The sequence below is a fragment of the Salvelinus namaycush genome, chromosome 24, assembly GCF_016432855.1.
Source record: "Salvelinus namaycush isolate Seneca chromosome 24, SaNama_1.0, whole genome shotgun sequence".
NCBI classification, from domain to species: Eukaryota; Metazoa; Chordata; class Actinopteri; order Salmoniformes; family Salmonidae; genus Salvelinus; species Salvelinus namaycush.
In genome coordinates this window covers 21,764,368-21,786,636 of record NC_052330.1, presented here as the reverse complement: position 1 = coordinate 21,786,636, position 22,269 = coordinate 21,764,368, and the positions used below count along the sequence as shown (strand labels likewise).

At 49.2% G+C, this 22,269-nt stretch overlaps 1 protein-coding gene across 1 annotated transcript in view; it reads right to left on the bottom strand.

Annotated features, from left to right (window-relative positions):
* Nucleotides 1-22,269, bottom strand: part of LOC120019081 (methyltransferase-like protein 24) — a 77,658-nt gene that overhangs the window by 20,387 nt on the left and 35,002 nt on the right. Inside the window, exons 2-3 of the mRNA XM_038962323.1 lie at nt 20,083-20,181; nt 14,579-14,724 (exon numbers count right to left, since the gene is read on the bottom strand). Of these exons, the coding sequence (XP_038818251.1) occupies nt 14,579-14,724; nt 20,083-20,181 (245 nt within the window). The remainder of the gene's footprint in view (nt 1-14,578; nt 14,725-20,082; nt 20,182-22,269) is intronic.

Below are 22,269 nucleotides of genomic sequence, written 5' to 3'. Positions count from 1 at the left end.
AAGATTTTCAGAATTGTTTGTTTTACTTTAATATTTGTGTTTTTGCATTTACATTGATTGGTTAATAACTTTAATGCTATACAAAGATAAATAACACAGTTTTCTAAACTAATCCAATCTGTTGGATTTATTGCACCCGTTACTGAGATAGTTGTTCCAGTTTAGATGATTGAGGTAGTCTCAGTATTCAATTTCCCCTACCCTGGCAGTCATTCTGAATGGAAGTTGCGGGTGATTAACAATTCCACTTTTGGATATCCTAACTCCGGCTGGATTCCAATAGGAATTGCCCATCACTTTGCAAACCAGCATAATGGGACTTGCAGGCCTGATGTGGCCTGTAAACTAGGAGATAACTAGGCCATCAAAGAAAGGCATTATGATGTATGTAATATATTGTCATAAATAATACAATTTTAAAGGCTAATAAGGCTGGTGGAACCGTTCATAGAGGGTTCTAGGAAGAACCGTTAGATTATAAAATGGTTCTTGGTAGAAACCTTCAGAGTGTTCTAGGCAGAACCCTTCATAGAGGGTTCCAGGTAGAACAATATACAGGGGGTTCTTTGAAGAACCCTACATAGAGGGTTCTAGATAGAACCCTCTGCATAGAATTCTACCAAACACCAAAAAGGGTTCCCCTATGGGGACAACTGAAGAACCTTGTATGGTTCTACTTATCACCTTTTTTCTAAGAGTGTAGGCTCGTGTCACTGGGCAGCTCGCGGCTGGGTTTCCCTGATAGTTTGCAAGCCCTGCCACATCCAACGAGCATCAGAGCCAAAGCATCTCCCTTTTCTCTCTTTTCTCTCTCCACCCTTTCTTCTCTTCTCACTCATTTCCTCTTTCACTGAAAGCTCCTTGTCGTCTGTAAATCATTGCAGGCAGACCTCTCTCTCTCTCTCTCTCTCTCTCTCTCTCTCTCTCTCCTCTCTCTCCTCTCTCTCTCTCTCTCTCTCTCTCTCTCTCTCTCTCTCTCTCTCTCTCTCTCTCTCTCTCTCTCTCTCTCCTTGCCTCTATCTCCATCTCCCTGTCTGTGTATCTGAGTGTGTTGTTTGTGATGTGGTTCGCTGTATCTCTGTACAGTAATTGTGGCTCAGGGAGTATCTCTCAAAGCTAATTTCTCATGGATGAGCTACTCTGGTCCCCCATAGACAATCATGCGTTTAGGAGGGGGATGCAGGGATGAGATGAGAGAGGTAAGGGCAGGGAGGGAAATGCTGCCTTCAGACATCTCTGTTACTCTCTCTGCTAAATGATTCTGTTAACACAACCACTAATGGTATCATAGCAGGCCCTACCAGGAGAATGGCTCGTCCTTCGCTATCATTTTAGTCAAAAGATACTTCAGATGACAGGGCTTGCTGTTTTCATGAGAGGATGGGGGAAAAGACTAAGTACTGTCAATGGTGACTCTGTGTGCGTCCCAAATGGCTCCCTATTCCCTTTTTTATATACAGTATATATATTTTTTTACCTTTATTTAACTCGGCAAGTCAGTTAAGAACAAATTCTTATTTTCAATGACGGCCTAGGAACAGTGGGTTAACTGCCTTGTTCAGGGGCAGAACGACAGATTAAGGTCCCTAAGGGCAATGGTCAAAAGTAGTGCACTATACAGAGAATAGGGTGCCATTTGGGATGCAACCCATGTCTGTCTGTCTGTCTGCCTGCTTCCTTGGATTACATGTCTAATAGAAGAGGGTGGTAATCATACAGTGTCTGCAGGTAGTTATCCTCTGTTCCACAAGACTATGTGGTGAAAGACAGAACCGCTGCTGTGTCAGAGAGAAGAGAACAGTTCTTCAAACATGGGGATTATAGTGGATTCCCTGTTGACCGTGGTGTCATGACAACCACAAAGGTGTGTGTGTATGTGTGTCGGGGGTGGGGGTTATGACACAAGGGTGGACTATGGTCATTTTAGCGTTATCAACACCAGCATCGCTTCTAAAGATCCCTGATCCCATGGAGAATCACATATTCTGGGTAATAAGTGATCCTCTATCCATCTCGCTCTCTCTTATCCCCCCTCTCTCTCTGCCCCCCTCTCTCTCTCTCTCCATCTACCATCCATATCTCCTCCAACCTGTTAAACCATATCCACTATCCAGTTACAAGGAGCACAAATGTGATGGTGAGTGAGTCTGAGGTCTCTGAAAGTCAAAGAAGACACTTCTTCCTTTCTGCACTACTTAAGATATGAGGACTTTGAGACTGAGGATGAGGACTATGGGACTGAGGATGGAGACTATGGGACTGAGGATGGAGACTATAAGACTGAGGATGAGGACTATGAGACTGAGGATGAGGACTATGGGACTGAGGATGGAGACTATGGGACTGAGGATGAGGTCTATGAGACTGAGGATGAGGACTATGGGGCTGAGGATGAGGACTATGAGACTGAGGATGAGGACTATGAGACTGAGAATGGAGACTATGAAACTGAGGATGAGGACTATGGGACTGAGGATGGAGACTATGGGACTGAGGATGAGGACTATGAGACTGAGGATGGAGACTATGAGACTGAGGATGAGGACTATGAGACTGAGGATGAGGACTATGGGACTGAGGATGGAGACTATGGGACTGAGGATGAGGTCTATGAGACTGAGGATCAGGACTATGGGGCTGAGGATGAGGACTATGAGACTGAGGATGAGGACTATGAGACTGAGAATGGAGACTATGAAACTGAGGATGAGGACTATGGGACTGAGGATGAGGACTATGAGACTGAGGATAAGGACTATGGGACTGAGGATGGGAACTATAGGACTGAGGATGAGGACTATGGGACTGACGGTGGAGACTATGGGACTGAGGATGAGGACTATGGGACTGAGGATGAGGACTATGAGAATGAGGATGAGGACTATGAGAATGAGGATGAGGACTATGAGAATGAGGATGAGGACTATGGGACTGAGGATGAGGACTATGAGACTGAGGATGGAGACTATGAGACTGAGGATGAGGACCATGGGACTGAGGATGAGGACTATGTGACTGGGGATGAGGACCATGGGACTGGGGACGAGGAGGACTATGGGACTGGGGGATGAGAACTATGGGACTGGGGGATGAGGACCATGGGACTGGGGGATGAGGACTATGGGACTGGGGATGAGGACCATGGGACTGGGGGATGAGGACTATGGGACTGGGGATGAGGACCATGGGACTGGGGATGAGGACCATGGGACTGGGGGATGAGGACTATGGGACTGGGGATGAGGACCATGTGACTGGGGGATGAGGACTATGGGACTGGGGATGAGGACTATGGGACTGGGGATGAGGACCATGGGACTGGGGATGAGGACTATGGGACTGGGGATGAGGACTATGGGACTGGGGACTGCATTAGGGGAATGGCTGAGTGACTCCATTAACACACAGCAGTTCTGCTCTGTGTGCTACACCTCCAGGGCAGGAATAGAGGGAGAGAAAAAGAGAGAGAGAAACAGAAAGAGAGTGAAAGACACAGACAGAAAACTAGAGTGGTGGGAGGGAGGAAAGGGATGGATAGAATGAGAAAAAGGAAGTAGAGATGGGGGTAAAGTATGGGTCCCTGGTATTTCATGTGTGAAATCACACCATGGTCCCCCATGCGATGCGCCAGGCCAATGAAAGAACATCTGCTCATCCTGCCTGGGCACCGCCACTCACGCCTCGTTTAACAGCACGCACGTAGCACCCACACACACGCACAGACACACTATGGTATTTTACATTTGTGTTTGACAGATCTTAATTTGGAGCAGTGGAGCGTAGTGTTGGGTGGACTCTGGCGGGGGGGGGGGGGGGGGGGGGGGGGGGGGGGGGGGGGGGGGTTATTAGGTAAAGAAGGACACAATTCTCCTGGGGATAAAATACCAGACATTCCTGGCTACAGCATGACAGCCAACTATCTACAGACATCTCTGTGTGTGTGTGTGTGTGTGTGTGTGTGTGTGTGTGTGTGTGTGTGTGTGTGTGTGTGTGTGTGTGTGTGTGTGTGAGTGAGTGAGTGAGTGAGTGAGTGAGTGAGTGAGTGAGTGAGTGAGTGAGTGAGTGTGTGTGAGTGTGTGAGTGAGTGAGAGAGAGAGAGAGAGAGAGAGAGAGAGAGAGAGAGAGAGAGAGAGAGAGAGAGAGAGAGAGAGAGAGAGAGAGAGAGAGAGAGAGAGAGAGAGAGAGAGAGAGAGAGAGAGAGAGAGAGAGAGAGAGAGAGAGAGAGAGAGAGAGAGAGAGAGAGAGAGAGAGAGAGAGAGAGAGAGAGAGAGAGAGAGAGAGAGAGAGATAGAGAGATAGATAGATAGATAGATAGATAGATAGATAGATAGATAGATAGACACAGACAGAGAAGGAAAGAGAGAAATCTAGGCCACGGACAGGGGACAGAAAAGAGGGAGAGATACTCAGGGGTATACCTTCTAATGTCATTTTAATGACCTCTCCTGAAATATAACTTTTCAGAACACGACCCTGGTTGATTTACTGTTGCAGGTATTTATTATTATTTATGAGAGCATAGCACAGTTTCCTCTGCTGATGTGTGCTGTTTGTTATTATTGTTCTAGTCAGAGCTTGGTTGGAGGAGCTTAGATATGATCCTGGCTCGTCTTCAGATGATAATATACAGTATATAAACAAAAGTGTGTGGACACCCCTTCTAATTAGTGGATTCGGCTATTTCAGCCATAACCTGACAGGTGTATAAAATCAAGCACACAGCCATGCAATCTCCATTGGCAGTAAAATGGCCCATAGAGCTCAGTGACTTTCAATGTGGCACCGTCATAGGATACCACCTTTCCAACAAGTCAGTTCATCAAATTTCTGCCCTGCTAGAACGGCAACAACGGCTCAACCGCGAAGTGGTAGGCCACACAGGCTTAGCGTAGCGCGTAAAATCGCCTGTCCTTGGTTGCAACACTCACTACTAAGTTCCAAATTGCCTCTGGAAGCAACATCAACACAATAACTGTTTGTCGGGATCTTCATGAAATCTGTTTCCATGGCCGAGCAGCTGTACCCAAGCCTAAAATCACCAAGCGCAAAGCGTCGGCTGGAGTGGTATAAAGTTTGGTGGAGGAGGAATAATTGTCTGGGGCTGTTTTTCATGGTTCGGGCTAGGCCGTTTAGTTCCAGTGAATGGAAATCTTAACGTTACAGCATACAATGACATTCTAGACGATTCTGTGCTTCCAACTTTGTGCCAACACTTCGAGGAAGACCCGTTTCAGCATGACAATGCCCCCGTGCACAAAGTGAGGTCCATACAGAAATAGATTTTTGAGATCAGTGTGGAAGAACTTGACTGGCCTGCAAAGAGCCCTGACCTCAACCCCATTGAACACCTTTGGGATGAAATGGAACGCCGACTGTGAGCCAGGCCTAATCGCCTAACATCAGTGCCCGACTTCACTAATGCTCTTGTGGCTGAATGGAAGTCCCCGCAGCAATGTTCCAGCATCTAGTGGAAAGCCTTCCCAGAGGAGTGGATGCTGTTATAGCAGCAAAGGGGGGACCAACTCAATATTAATGCCCTGATTTTGGAATGAGATGTTCAACGAGCAGGTGTCCACATACTTGAGTGTACAAAACATGAGGAACATCTGCTATTTCCATGACGTAGAATGACCAGGTGAATTATTTTGGTCATGTAGTGTATCAAGTGCTCTAAAAGGATGGTCATGATTTATGACTTATTTTATGAAGGATGCAGGTTGTGTGAGGTCACATATTCAGAACTGTTGTAGATGCTATTGGTAGCACCTGTGTGCATCTTCAAAATGCCCCCTTAGGGAAATTAACCTATTTATATAGTTTCACTAATCTCTCGCTCTCTCTCGTTTTCTCTCTCTCTCTCTCTCTCTCTCTCTCTCTCTCTCTCTCTCTCTCTCTCTCTCTCTCTCTCTCTCTCCAATACTTTCCAGATGTGTGGCAAGGTCCCATTGGTTTCATGGTGCAATAGCTTCGTGGCTGTCTCGCTCTCCACTATAAAATACACTTGTCCACAGTTCGTATCCTCAAATATCACTGGAACTGGTAGTTCTGTACATATAGGACCAAAGGTTATGTGAACAGCCATGCTGAAAGGAACAAACCAGCTTTCATCATGGTTGGCTTGACCTTTTCCTGACCAAGACCAAATTTGGGCACCAGTTACAGGTTTCTTATTCTCTGGTCGATTAGAGGGAAAACTCACAGCGCTTAATGACGTTCTGTACTTCCTAAGCTATCTCTCTCTCTCTCTCTCTAACCCATCTCTCTCTCTCTCTTTCTCCCTCTCCCACAGTTTTGATGTGAGTGATAAGGGAGGGGATATACTCCTGTTTATCTGCTATTACAAAAGTCCATCAAACTAATGTGACAGACAAAACCAACCCACAGATCATTAGATCAATACAGACAGGTATATATATGTAACAGTATAACTTTAAACCGTCCCCTCGCCCCGACACGGGCGCGAACCAGGGACCTTCTGCACACATCAACAACAGTCGCCCACGAAGCATCGTTACCCATCGCTCCACAAAGGCCGCGGCCCTTGCAGAGCAAGGCGCAACACTACTTCTAGGTTTCAGAGCAAGTGACGTAACTGATTGAAACGCTACTAGCGCGTACCCGCTAACTAGCTAGCCATTTCACATCCGTTACATATACAGTATATACAGTATACCGTACTATACCCTCCTCTACTGTCTTCTACCGTCATCTACTCTCCTATACCGTCCTTTACCCTCCTCTACCCTCCTCTACCGTCCTTTACCCTCCTCTAAAGTCCTCTACCATCCTCTACCCTCCTCTACCGTACTATACCCTCCTCTACTGTCTTCTACCATCATCTACTCTCCTATACCGTCCTCTAGCCTCCTCTACTCGTCTACCTTCCTATACCCTCCTCCTCCACCGTACTCTACCCTCTTCTACCCTCCTCTACCGTCCTCTACTCTCCTCTACCATCCTCCACCGTCCTCTAACCTCCTCTACTGTCTTCTACCGTCCTCTACCCCCCCTTTACTGTCTTCTACCTTCCTCTACCCTTCTCTAACGTCCTCTACTCTCCACTACCATCCTTTACCATTCTCTACCCTCCTCTACCGTCCTCTACCCTCCCGTCCTCTACTCTCCTCTACCGTCCTTTACCGCTCTCTACCCTCCTCTACCATCCTCTACCATCCTGTACCGTCCTGTACCATCCTCAAACATCCTGTACCCTCCTCTAACATCCTGTACCCTCCTCTACCCTCCTATACTGTCCACTACCCTCCTCTACCCTCGTCTACCCTCCTCTACCCTCCTCTACCATCCTCTACCCTCCTCTGCCGTCCTCTACCCTCCTCTATGTTCTCAACCCTCCCCTGCCGTCCTCTCCTACCGTCCTCTACCGTCCTCTACCCTCCTCTACCATTCTCTACCCTCATTTAGACTCCTCTACACTCCTCTACCTTCCTCTACCTTCCTTTACCATCCTCTACCCTCCTCTACCCTCCTCTATTTCCTCAACTCTCCCCTGCCGTCCTCTACCTTCCCCTACCCTCCTCTACCGTCCTCTACCCTCATTTACACTCCTCTACCCTCCTCTACCATCCTCTACCATCCTCTACCATCCTCTACCATCCTTTACCCTTCTCCAAAGTCCTCTACCATCCTCTACTGTCCTCTACCCTCCTCTACCGTACTATACCCTCCTCTACTGTCTTCTACCGTCATCTACCCTCCTATACCGTCCTCTACCCTCCCCTACCCTCGTGTGCTCTCCTCTACCGTGCTCTACCCTTCTCAACTGACTTCTACCATCCTCCAACTTCCTCTACCCTCCTCTACAGTCCTCTACCCTCTTCGACCGTCTTCTACCCTTGTCTACCCTCCTCTACCCTCCTCTACCGTCCTCTAGCTTCCTCTACCCTCGTCTACCTTCCTCTACCCTCCTCCTCCACCGACCTCTACCCTCATCTACCCTCATCTATCGTCCTGTACCCTCTTCTACGCTCCTCGGTCATCCTCTACCCTCCTCTATGTCCTCAACCCTCCCCTGCCGTCCTCCCCTACCGTCCTCTACCCTCCTCTACCCTCCTCTACCCTCATTTACACTCCTCTACACTCCTCTACCTTCCCCTAACTTCATCTACCCTTCTCTACCCTTCTCTACGCTCCTCTACGCTCCTCTGCCGTACTCTACCCTCCTCTATGTCCTCAAACCTCCCCTGCCGTTCTCTACCCTCCTCTACCCTCCTCTACAATCTTCTACCGTCATCTACTCTCCTATACCGTCCTCTACCCTCCTCTACCCTCGTGTGCTCTCCTCTACGCTCCTCTACCCTCGTCAACTGACTTCTACTGTCCTCCAATCTACTCTACCCTCCTATACTGTCCTCTACGCTCCTCTACCCTCGTCTACCTTCCTCTACCCTCCTCCTCCACCGTCCTCTACCCTCATCTACCCTCCTCTAACGTCCTCTACCCTCCTCTGCCGTCTACCCTTCTCTACGTCCTCTACCCTCCTCTATGTCCCCGTCATCTACCCTTCTCTACCCTCCTCTATGTCCTCAACCCTCCCCTACCCTCTCCTACCATCCTCTTCCGTCCTCTACCCTCATTTACACTCCTCTACACTCCTCTACCTTCCTCTACCCTCCCCCTATCCTCCCCTACTGTTCTCCTCCATCCTCTACCCTCCTCTACCCTCCTCTACCCTCCTCTACCCTCCTCCACCGTCCTCCACCGTCCTCTACCCTCATTTACCCTTCTCTACCCTCCTCTACCGTCCTCTACCCTCATTTACCCTTCTCTACCCTCCTCTACCGTCCTCTACCCCCCCTTTACCGTCCTCTACCCCCCCTTTACCGTCCTCTACCTTCTTCTACCATTCTCTACCGTCCTCTACTCTCCTCTACCGTCCTTTACCGTTCTCTACCGTCCTCTACCGTCCTCTACTCTCCTCTACCGTACTCTACTCTCCTCTACTCTCCTCCGCCGTACTCTACCCTCATCTACCCTCCTCTACCGTCCTATACTGTCCTCTACCCTCCTCTACCCTCCTCTACCGTCTACCCTCCTCTACCGTCTACCCTCCTCTACCCTCCTCTACGCTCCTCTACCCTCCTCTACGCTCCTCTGCCATATTCTATGTCCTCAGCTCTCCCCTGCCGTCCTCTACCCTCCCCTACCCTCCTCTACCATCCTCTACAGTCCTCTACCCTCATTTACACTCCTTTACACTCCTCTACCTTCCCCTAACTTCCTCTACCCTTCTCTACACTCCTCTACGCTCCTCTGCCGTACTCTACCCTCCTCTATGTCCTCAAACCTCCCCTGCCGTTCTCTACCCTCCTCTACCCTCCTCTACAATCTTCTACCGTCATCTACTCTCCTATACCGTCCTCTACCCTCCTCTACCCTCGTGTGCTCTCTTCTACGCTCCTCTACCCTCGTCAACTGACTTCTACCGTCCTCCAATCTCCTCTACCCTCCACTACAGTCCTCTACCCTCCTCTACCCTCCTATACCGTCCTCTTCCGTCCTCTACCCTCATTTACACTCCTCTACCTTCCTCTACCCTCCCCCTATCCTCCCCTACTGTTCTCCTCCATCCTCTACCATCCTCTACCCTCCTCTACCCTCCTCCACCGTCCTCCACTGTCCTCTACCCTCATTTACCCTTCTCTACACTCCTCTACCGTCCTCTACCCCCCCTTTACCGTCCTCTACCTTCCTCTACCATTCTCTACCGTCCTCTACGCTCCTCTACCGTCCTTTACCGTTCTCTACCGTCCTCTACTCTCCTCTACCATACTCTACTCTCCTCTACTCTCCTCCGCCGTACTCTACCCTCATCTACCCTCCTCTACTGTCCTATACTGTCCTCTACCCTCCTCTACTCTCCTCTACCGTCTACCCTCCTCTACCGTCTACCCTCCTCTACCCTCCTCTACCATCCTCTACCCTCCTCTACGCTCCTCTGCCATATTCTATGTCCTCAACTCTCCCCTGCTGTCCTCTACCCTCCCCTCCCCTCCTCTACCATCCTCTACCGGCCTCTACCCTCATTTACACTCCTTTACACTCTTCTACCCTCCTCTACCCTCCTCTACCATCCTTTACCCTTCACTAAAGTCCTCTACCCTCCTCTACTGTACTATACCCTCCTCTACTGTCCTCTGCCCTTCTCTACTGTACTATACCCTCCTCTACTGTCCTCTGCCCTTCTCTACTGTACTATACCCTCCTCTACTGTCTTCTACCGTCATCTACCCTCCTATACTGTCCTCTACCCTCCTCAACTGACTTCTACCGTCCTCCAACCTCCTCTACCCTCCTCTCCAGTCCTCTACCCTCCTCTACCCTCCTCTACCATCCTCTAGCCTCCTATACCGTCCTCTACGCTCCTCTGCATCTACCCTCCTCTACCCTCTACCGTGCTCTACCCTCCTCAACTGACTTCTACCGTCCTCCAACTTCCTCTACCCTCCTCTACAGTCCTCTACCCTCCTCTACCCTCCTCTACTCTCCTCTACCATCCTTTACCCTCCTCTACCCTGCTCTACCATCCTCTAGCCTCCTATACCGTCCTCAACGCTCCCCTGCCGCCTTCTACCATCCTCTACCCTCATTTACACTCCTCTACCCTCCTCTACCGTCCTCTACTGTCCTCTGCCCCCTCCTCTACTGTCCTCTACCCTCCTCTACCGCCTTCTACCCTCTTCTACCATCTTTTACCGTCCACTACCCTCCTCTACGGTCCCCTACCCTCTTCCACCCTCCTCTACTGTCCTCTACCATCTACCCTTCTCTACGTCCTCTACTCTCTACCGTCCTCTACGCTCCTCTACCCTCGTCTATGCTCCTCTACCTTCCTCTACCCGCCTCTACCCTCCCCTACAGTCTTCTACCCTCCCCTACAGTCCTCTACAGTCCTCTACCCTCCTCTACCGTCCTCTCCCATCCTCTACGGTCTTCTACCCTCATCTACGCTCCTCTACCCTCTACCCTCCTCTACGCTCCTCTACCCTCGTCTACGCTCCTCTACCCTCCTCTACCGCCTTCTACCCTCTTCTACCATCTTTTATCTTTTACCTTCCTCTTCGGTCCACTACCATCCTCTACCCTCCTCTACCCTCCTCTACCGTCTACCCTCCTCTACGTCCTCTACCCTCTACCGTCCTCTACGCTCCTCTACCCTCGTCAACTGACTTCTACCGTCCTCCAACCTCCTCCACCCTCCTCTACAGTCCTCTACCCTCCTCTACCCTCCTATACCGTCCTCTACCCTCCTCTACCCTCCTCTACCGTCTACCCTCCTCTACGTCCTCTACCCTCTACCGTCCTCTACGCTCCTCTACCCTCGTCAACTGACTTCTACCGTCCCCCAACCTCCTCTACCCTCCTCTACAGTCCTCTACCCTCCTATACCGTCCTCTACCCTCCTCTACCCTCCTCTACCGTCTACCCTCCTCTACGTCCTCTACCCTCTACCGTCCTCTACGCTCCTCTACCCTCGTCAACTGACTTCTACCGTCCTCCAACCTCCTCTACCCTCCTCTACAGTCCTCTACCCTCCTCTACCCTCCAATACCGTCCTCTACGCTCCTCTACCCTCGTCTACCTTCCTCTACCCTCCTCCTCCACCGTCCTCTACCCTCATCTACCCTCCTCTAACGTCCTCTACCCTCCTCTACCGTCTACCCTCCTCTACGTCCTCTACCCTCCTCTATGTCCTTGTCATCTACCCTTCTCTACCCTCCTCTATGTCCTCAACCCTCCCCTACCCTCCCCTACCCTCCTCTTCCGTCCTCTACCCTCATTTACACTCCTCTACACTCCTCTACCTTCCTCTACCCTCCCCTATCCTCCCCTACTGTTCTCCTCCATCCTCTACCCTCCTCTACCATCCTCTACCCTCCTCTACCCTCCTCCACCGTCCTCCACTGTCCTCTACCCTCATTTACCCTTCTCTACACTCCTCTACCGTCCTCTACCCCCCCTTTACCGTCCTCTACCTTCCTCTACCATTCTCTACTGTCCTCTACTCTCCTCTACCGTCCTTTACCGTTCTCTACCGTCCTCTACCGTCCTCTACTCTCATCTACCCTCCTCTACCGTCCTCTACTCTCCTCTACCGTCCTCCACCGTCCTCTAACCTCCTCTACTGTCTTCTACCGTCCTCTACCCTCCTCTACCCACCTATACTGTCCTCTACCCTCCTCTACCCTCCTCTACCGTCTACCCTCCTCTACCGTCTACCCTCCTCTACACTCCTCTACCATCCTCTACCCTCCTCTACGCTCCTCTGCCATCCTCTACCCTATTCTATGTCCTCAACTCTCCCCTGCCGTCCTCTACCCTCCCCTACCCTCCTCTACCATCCTCTACCGGCCTCTACCCTCATTTACACTCCTTTACACTCCTCTACCCACCTCTACCCTCCTCTACCATCCTTTACCCTTCTCTAAAGTCCTCTACCCTCCTCTACTGTCCTCTGCCCTTCTCTACTGTACTATACCCTCCTCTACTGTCTTCTACCGTCATCTACCCTCCTATACCGTCCTCTACCCTCCTCAACTGACTTCTACCGTCCTCCAACCTCCTCTACCCTCCTCTACCCTCCTCTACCGTCCTCTAGCCTCCTATACCATCCTCTACCCTCCTCTACCCTCGTCTACCTTCCTCTACCCTCCTCCTCCACCATCCTCTACCCTCATCTACCCTCCTCTAACGTCATCTACCCTCCTCTACCGTCTACCCTCCTCTACGTCCTCTACCCTACTCTACCGTCCTCTACTCTCCTCTACGCTCCTCTGCCGTCCTCTACCCTTCTCCACCCTCCTCTATGCCCTCAACCCTCCCCTGCCGCCTTCTACCCACCCCTACCATCCACTACCCTCATTTACACTCCTCTACCCTCCTCTACCGTCCTCTACTGTCCTCTACCCTCCTCTACTGTCCTCTACCCTCCTCTACCGCCTTCTACCCTCTTCTACCATCTTTTACCATCCACTACCCTCCTCTACGGTCCCCTACCCTCCTCTACCCTCCTCTACTGTCCTCTACCGTCTACCCTCCTCTAAGTCCTCTACTCTCTACCGTCCTCTACGCTCCTCTACCCTCGTCTATGCTCCTCTACCGTCTTCTACCCTCCTCTACCCTCCCCTACAGTCTTCTACCCTCCCCTACAGTCCTCTACAGTCCTCTACCCTCCTCTACCGTCCTCTCCCATCCTCTACGCTCTTCTACCCTCATCTACGCTCCTCTACCCTCTACCCTCCTCTACGTCCTCTACCCTCTACCGTCCTCTACGCTCCCCTACAGTCCTCTACCCTCCTCTACCATCCTCTACCCTCCTCTACCCTCCTCTACCGCCTTCTACCCTCTTCTACCATCTTTTACCGTCCACTGCCCTCCTCTTCGGTCCCCTACCCTCCTCTACCCTCCTCTACCGTCTACCCTCCTCTACGTCCTCTACCCTCTACCGTCCTCTACGCTCCTCTACCCTCGTCTATGCTCCTCTACCGTCCTCTACCCTCCCCTACAGTCCTCTACCCTCCTCTACCCTCCTCTACCGTCCTCTCCCATCCTCTACGCTCTTCTACCCTCGTCTACGCTCCTCTACCCTCCTCTACCCTCCTCTACTGTCCTCTACCCTCCTCTACCCTCTACCCTCCTCTGCGTCCTCTACCCTCTACCGTCCTCTACGCTCCTCTACCCTCGTCTACGCTCCTCTACCCTCCTCTACTGTCCTATACCCTCCCCTACAGTCCTCTACCCTCCCCTACAGTCCTCTACCCTCCTCTACCCTCCTCTACTGTCCTATACCCTCCCCTACTGTCCTCTACCCTCCTCTACCCTCTACCCTCCTCTGCGTCCTCTACCCTCTACCGTCCTCTACGCTCCTCTACTGTCCTATACCCTCCCCTACAGTCCTCTACCCTCCCCTACAGTCCTCTACCCTCCTCTACCCTCCTCTAAAGTCCTCTAAAGTCCTCTTCCGCCTTCTACCCGCCTTCTACTGTCCTCTACCGTCCTCTACCGTCCTCTACACTCCTCTACCCCCCTCTACCCTCTTCTACGTCCTCTACCGTCCTCTACTGTCCTCTACCGTCCTCTACCGTCTTCTACCGTCCTCTTCCCTCCTCTACCCTCCTATACTGTCCTTTACTGTCCCTCTTAGTGTCCAGAGCCTGCTTACTGCCAACCCTGCAGCTGTCAGTACACCTGTGCTGTCTCTCAACACCCACATTTATAGGCCCTCCAGGGGTTTAATCTATTTAACCCTCCACTCTACCATGCTGCCACTGCCAAGCCCAGCCAGTCCAGCTCAGCCCTGGAAATACAGCAGGGACACAGCCTCTCCTGGAAGGTCAAATACCTTTATAACCTGCAATATAGCCACCAGATTACTTGACACTCACTCCAGAGATATGATGTGATTGGTTTGGGCCAGGCTGTTCCTCTGTGTGTGCGTGCGTGCGTGCGTGCGTGTGCCCATGCTGTGTGTGTGTGCATGCGGAGGTGTGTATGCGTTCGTGGGCATGTTTGTGCGTGTTTGTGCGTGCGTGCCTGTGTGTGCATGTGTGTGTGTACTCACCCCAGAGAGTAGACCCGGCAGTGTTGGATGTGTATCCGTTGTGCCAGGCTGTACCTGCTGTCCAGACACACTGCCCAGCGCCCCTCTGGTCCCTCCTGACCTCCCTGTACCACGGGGCTCTCTGGGGAAGGGGGGGCACAAAACACCTGTAGGTAGACACAGGGGTCATTAATACACCTGTCCCCAAAAATATCATTGTCATCGTTATTATCATCTCCATCGTTATCATTATCGTAATTGTGATCACCATCGTTGTCATTAGCGTAATCGTTATAATCATTGCCATCGTTATCATTCTCGCAATCGTTATCAACCTCATTATCATTATTGTAATTGGTATCATCATCACCATCGTTATCATTATCGGAGTCATTATAATCATCCACGTCATATACCATAGTTGTGCTTGCCCCTGTCACATCACATGTTCACCACACACACCCACATACTGTACACACATTCTGAGATTCCTTCACTAGCCTTATTCATATTTCAAAATGTTTTTCTTTCTCATCTTGCAGCACTCTCTCAATTTCTCCTCCTCTACCCCTCGCCTTCTTTTCCTTTTGGTTTCAGTAATGGAGAAAAGATTGGATTTAGTGTTAAGAATTGCGTCCTCCATCCTTAACATGATTCTCCATCCCACAACAAGTGACAGGGCACCTTCATCTTGTCTTAATGTTCAAGGATTCCATTGACAAAGGAGAAAGAAAACACTTCCCAAGGTGAATGACAGGTTCAGCTAGTGCCAGTCAACAATTCAATTGTGTGTGTGTTTGTGTGTGCGTCCGTGCTTGAGTGTGTGTGTGCATGTGTGTGTGTGTGTGAGTGTGCATGTGTGTGTGTGCGTCCTGAATCTCTGAGTGTGTGTTGGTAGGTTTTGAAACAGACAGGATTTATGACTGTTTGCTGTCTGATTGCTTTATCTCTACTGTCTCCAGAGACTGTCTGAACTTGACTGGACCAGCGGACATTGACAGAGACTGAGACTGATCATGTGCTGTAATCACAATGTCTTTCCCATACAGACTGCAGCTTAGGCTGTGTGGCTCCCTGTGTGGGATACTGTCCAGTCCACTGCTCTGCAGAGACCGGTGACTAATCCTTCTCTTTCTGAACCTCATTGAACCATCATGTTAATAACGGTCTGACTAAAACCAGGATTTTATCTGTTCTGATCTCTCCTGCATTGTATCATAGTGATCCTGTGCTAGACCCATATCCATGTCTGTTATTCGTCTCTCACAGCATTCATTAACCGCTCCATCTGCCCTTTACAAAGTCTGTTGACATTTCTGCATTCTTTCCCATGCCACAAAAAAAAGTGGACAAATGTTTCCTATCTGTAAGGAGTCTAGAATCTTTAGGGGCGTTCTATCTCTTTGTGATGTCATAAGGCTTTGGAATGTCTTGTTTCCGACTGCTTCAATCTTTAGAAGAGAAGCATTTATCCATAGAGATGAAGATGCCATTTAGCCTCTCCTAACAGAGTTTATGACATAAAAGGAAGGCAGGACGTAACAAGGACATTGTAAAAAAGGGCCATACCAAAAACATAAAATATAGAATTTTAAACAGCCCTTTATCCATCCATGTATTGCTGTGGTAGCGATGATTCTGTCGTATTGGAAGATTTTTGCTTTGCTGTTGAAGTTCATAATGCGGTTGGTTATGTGCTGTAGCGGTTCATAATTGCATAACCAGCAAAAGTGTGTGGTATAGGTAGCAACACATCTGCCACGCTGATCCTCAACACTGGAGTTCCCCAGGGGTGCATGCTCAGTCCCCTCCTGTACTCCCTGTTCACCCACGACTGCATGGCCAGTTTGCAGACGACACAACAGCGTGATCACCGACAATGACGAGACAGCCTTTAGGGAGGAAGTTAGAGACCTGGCCTGGTGGTGCCAGAATAACAACCTTACCCTCAACGTAACAGAGACTAAGGACATGATTGTGGACTACAGGAAAAGGAGGACCGAGCACGCCCCCATTCTCATCGACGGGGCTGTAGTGGAGCAGGTTGAGAGCTTCAAGTTCCTTGGTGTCCACATCAACAACAAACTAGAATGGTCCAAACACACCAAGACAGTCGGGAAGAGGGCACGACAAAGCCTATTCCCCCTCAGGAAACTAAAAAGATTTGGCATGGGTCCTGAGATCCTCAAAAGGTTCTACAGCTGCAACATCGAGAGCATCCTGACTGGTTGCATCACTGCCTGGTACGGCAATTGCTCGGTCTCTGACCGCAAGGCACTACAGAGGGTAGTGCGTACGGCCCAGTACATCACTGGGGCTAAGCTGCCTGCCATCCAGGACCTCTACACCAGGCGGTGTCAGAGGAAGGCCCTAAAAACTGTCAAAGACCCCAGCCACCCCAGTCATAGACTGTTCTCTCTACTACCGCATGGCAAGCGGTACCGGAGTGCCAAGTCTAGGACAAAAAGGCTTCTCAACAGTTTTTACCCCCAAGCCATAAGACTCCTGAACAGGTAATCAAATGGCTACCCGGACTATTTGCATTGTGTGCCCCCCAACCCCTCTTTATACGCTGCTGCTACTCTCTGTTTATCATATATGCATAGTCACTTTAACTATACATTCATGTACATACTACCTCAATTGGTCCGACCAACCAGTGCTCCCGCACATTGGCTAACCGGGCTATCTGCATTGTGTCCCACCCACCACCCGCCAACCCCTCTTTTACACTACTGCTACTCTCTGTTCATCATATATGCGTAGTCACTTTAACCATATCTACATGTACATACTACCTCAATCAGCCTGACTAACCGGTGTCTGTATGTAGGCTCACTACTTTTATAGCCTCGCTACTGTATATAGCCTGTCTTTTTACTGTTGTTTTATTTCTTTACCTACCTATTGTTCACCTAATACCTTTTTTGCACTATTGGTTAGAGCCTGGAAGTAAGCATTTCACTGTGAATACACAATACCTGTTTTATTCAGCGCACGTGACAAATAAACTTTGATTTGATTTGGGTATTGAACAGTATTGGCCCATCATTGTTGTTCATCTGAACAAATGTTTTACTGCATCAGTATTCTTTCTATATCGTGAGCTATGATGAATCTACTCTGTACAGAGAGGTTGTGACACTTTGTTGTCATTTTGAATACACTGCAATACTGTGTGATTGTGTGATTGTGTGTGTGTGTGTGTGTGTGTGTGTGTGTGTGTGTGTGTGTGTGTGTGTGTGTGTGTGTGTGTGTGTGTGTGTGTGTGTGTGTGTGTGTGTGTGTGTGTGTGTGTGTGTGTGTGTGTGTGTATATATATATATACAGTGAGGCAAAAAAGTATTTAGTCAGCCACCAATTGTGCAAGTTCTCCCAATTAAAAAGTTGAGAGAGGCCTGTAATTTTCATCATAGGTACACTTCAACTATGACAGACGAGATGAGGGAAAAAAATCCAGAAAATCACATTGTAGGATTTTTAATGAACTTATTTGCAAATTATGGTGGAAAATAAGTATTTGGTCAATAACAAAAGTTTATCTCAATACTTTGTTATATACCCTTTGTTGGCAATGACAGAGGTCAAACATTTTCTGTAAGTCCTCACAAGGTTTTCACACACTGTTGCTGGTATTTTGGCCCATTCCTCCATGCAGATCTCCTCTAGAGCAGTGATGTTTTGGGGCTGTTGCTGGGCAACACAGACTTTCAACTCCCTCCAAAGATTTTCTATGGGGTTGAGATCTGGAGACTGGCTAGGCCACTCCAGGACCTTGAAATGCTTCTTACGAAGCCACTCCTTCGTTGCCCGGGCGGTGTGTTTGGGATCATTGTCATGCTGAAAGACCCAGCCACGTTTCATCTTCAATGCCCTTGCTGATGGTAGGCTTTGTCCCAGCTCTCTGCAGATCATTCACTAGGTCCCCCCCGTGTGGTTCTGGGATTTTTGCTCACCGTTCTTGTGATCATTTTGACCCCACGGGGTGAGATCTTGCATGTCATGGAAAGAGAAGGTGTTCCTAATGTTTTGTACACTCAGTGTATATATGTGTGTGTTTATACAGTATGTATGTGTGTGTAATTCTATTAATTGCACAATCCCAGTGCAGCGTGTCTCTCTCAGAGGCTGAGTTCTGCCAACCACGACGTCAGTCAGAATTACTGCTGAGGTACACTGTAATCTCCATGGCAACTCCCTTTCCGCCTGTCAGTGTAGATGATGGATGACTCACCCCCAACTACCCGCCTTAACGCACCCCTCCACCCACACACACACACACACCCCTCCACCCACACACACACACACCCCTCCACACGCACGCACGCACGCACGTACGCACGCACGCACGCACGCACGCACACACACACACACACTCCCCCAAAGGCTTATTCATTATGAGCAGCATGCCTGCCATGCTAGATATAGATTAGGTCCTTTATTATTAGCAGGGCTGTAGGCCCACAGTATATGAAAGACAAGATAATAAATTGCCAATGTTTCTTAACTTAATTTGATTACGGAGGGACAATGCCTTCATTATCAGAAAATACTTGGACCGTTAGCAAGGATCCGATGTACTTGACTATTTAAACACCTTCATCGATGCTGAAGCCTCCATCACACAGTGCATTTCAGGTTTATTTAGTATTTTGCTGACTGTAAGACACAAGGACATAAAAGCCAAGTTTGTCTTTGCCTCTCAGTCTTCATCCTCACACAACACAATAACGTTTCAATCGATTGGTTGTTTTTTCCTATGGCACAGACAATCTAACACGGCAAGATCCTCTCATTGATTTAGTAGGAACGAGACGAATCAGACGAATCAACAAATCAGAATGCCATCTCTATGGTAATCATTAATAATCAGTAATGACGCATGTGTGAGCTGTCAAGCAAGACTAAATCTTTTTCAATGAGCATAATATGAAAAGGGTGCTTTGTTTACAGTTAGAGTTGGTTATTCTCTGTTTATTTACCAGTTAGACCTTTATGCAACACTGACTGTCATGACAAAGTACTGTACTGAATCATCTATAGAAGCTTTAGGTCCAGTCAGACTCCACAGCAGCAGCTCATTTGAATAACCATTCAGTGTCCCAAATGGCACCCTATCCCTACACAGTGCACCACTAAGTAGTGCACTACAGTGAATATGGTGCCATTTGGGAACAGGCACATGGTCCTGCAGCCACTTTGGTCCCCCTCCTCAATTCTAGACAGACAGTGCAACATTCTAGAACCAGGACACTCCATCTGGCTTTATAATCTGGATCAGATACAGTATCTACAATATTCATTCATTCACTGCATTTGTAATATGTTTACATGTACACTGCATGTATCTGTGTATATCTGAATATTGTACAGATATGACATGTAATAACATTGTGTGAGTCCCAAATGGTACCCCATTCCCTATATAGTACAGTCCTTTTGACTAGAGCCCTGGTCCAAGGTAGAGCATTATATAGGGAGTAGGGTGCCATTTGAGACACAGGCATTGACTGAGTGTGACCCACCTGTGGTGTAGTGATGTAGCTGAGGAACCTCCGTGCTTCCTCCTCCAGGGAGTGGCTGTCACTGGCCCACGGCTCCAGCTCTATGTGCCACCTGGCAGACTGAGAGAAGGAACAGGGACACAGCCAAACAGCATCAGTGGGCCAGGGAGATGGCCAATCAGCAACAGTGTTACTATCAGTGTGAAATCCTAAGAATGACAACCATGAAAGTGACATTAGTGACAAACCTTGTGTTCTGTTACCAGTCTAACAGGCTACCCTATTGCTGCTGTCCAAGTCCGCTGCCCCAGTACATACCCCTACATGAGGAATGCTTCTGTGTAATATTCCTAATGTTCCTGGCTGCTATACAGGCCCAGGCTCAATGACCTCATTTATCATCACATTAATTTGTCTGTGGGATTAGAGCAGAGAAAGAGAGAGAGAAAGAGAGACAGAGACCAGTGAGAGAGACAGAAAGAGAGAGAGAGACCAGAGAGAGAGACAGAAAGAGAGAGAGAAAGACCAACAAGACCAGAGAGAGAGAGACCAGAAAGACCAGAGAGAGAGACCAGAGAAACCAGAAAGACCAGTGAAACCAGAGAGAGAGACCAGAGAAACCAGAGAGAGAACGAGAGACCAGAGAAACCAGAGAGAGAGCGAGAGAGACCAGAGAAACCAGAGAGACCAGACAAGAGACCAGAGAGAGAGATACCAGAGAGACCAGAAAGACCAGAGAAACCAGAGAGAGAGAGAGACCAGAGAGGCTAGAGATAGAGACCAGTAAGAGAGACCAGAGAGACCAGAGAAAGACCAGAGAGAGAGACCAGAGAAAGACCAGAGAGAGAGAGACCAGAGAGACTAGAGAAAGACCAGAGAGAGAGACCAGAGAGAGAGTCCAGAGAGAGACTAGAGAGACCAGAGAGAGAGACCAGAGAGACCAGAGAGAGAGACCAGAGAGACCAAAGAGAGAGAGACCAGAGAGACTAGAGAAAGACCAGAGAGAGAGACCAGAGAGACCAGAGAGAGAGAGACCAGAGAGACCAGAGAGACCAGAGAAAGACCAGAGAGAGAGAGACCAGAGAGACTAGAGAAAGACCAGAGAGAGAGTCCAGAGAGAGACTAGAGAGACCAGAGAGAGAGACCAGAGAGACCAGAGAGAGAGAGACCAGAGAGACCAGAGAGAGACCAGAGAGACTAGAGAGACCAGAGAGAGAGACCAGAGGGACCAGAGAGACCAGAGAAAGACCAGAGAGAGAGAGACCAGAGAGACTAGAGAAAGACCAGAGAGAGAGTCCAGAGAGAGACTAGAGAGACCAGAGAGAGAGACCAGAGAGACCAGAGAGACCAGAGAAAGACCAGAGAGAGAGAGACCAGAGAGACTAGAGAAAGACCAGAGAGAGAGTCCAGAGAGAGACTAGAGAGACCAGAGAGAGAGACCAGAGAGACCAGAGAAACCAGAGACCAAAGAGAGAGAAAGACCAGAGAAAGAGACCAGAGAGACTAGAGAGGCCAGAGAGACTAGAGAAAGACCAGAGAGAGAGACCAGAGAGACCAGAGAGAGAGAGACCAGAGAGACCAGAGAGAGAGACCAGAGAGACCAGAGAGAGAGACCAGAGAAACTAGAGAGGCCAGAGAGACTAGAGAGACCAGAGAAACCAGAGAAACCAGAGAGATAGAGAATCACTGTGCTGTGTTCCAGCAATCAATCCCCGCATTGGCCAACTGGACAACTGGAGAAGTACATCCCATAGTGTGGTTGTGTTTGCACTGTAATTGCATGGGTCAAACACTGCGACCAATGTTAATGACTGCTGGTGCTGGGTTATTTAACTATAATGATAGGCTGATGACAACTGGATCATGTCATTGTCAATTGTCTGTGTTCCCTTCCTATGTTTTCATGTGGACAGTGTTAGAGTGTGCAAGTGTTGTCATGTGTGGTAACTGCACACTAATACATGGTGATGTTGATGTTCTCCCCTCTCAGGCTCAGCTGGACCACAGGACTATGGGTTAGTCCCAAATGGCACCCTATACCCTACATAGTGCACTACTTTTGACCAGCACGTTATGGGCCTTGGTCAAAAGTAGTGCACTATAAAGGGAATAGGGTGCTGTTTGGGTTAGGCTCACTGCTTAGGCCACATCTGTCAGACAGTCTGTGCAGAACCTCTCAATGACGTCAGGGGAGTGTTTAGATCAAAG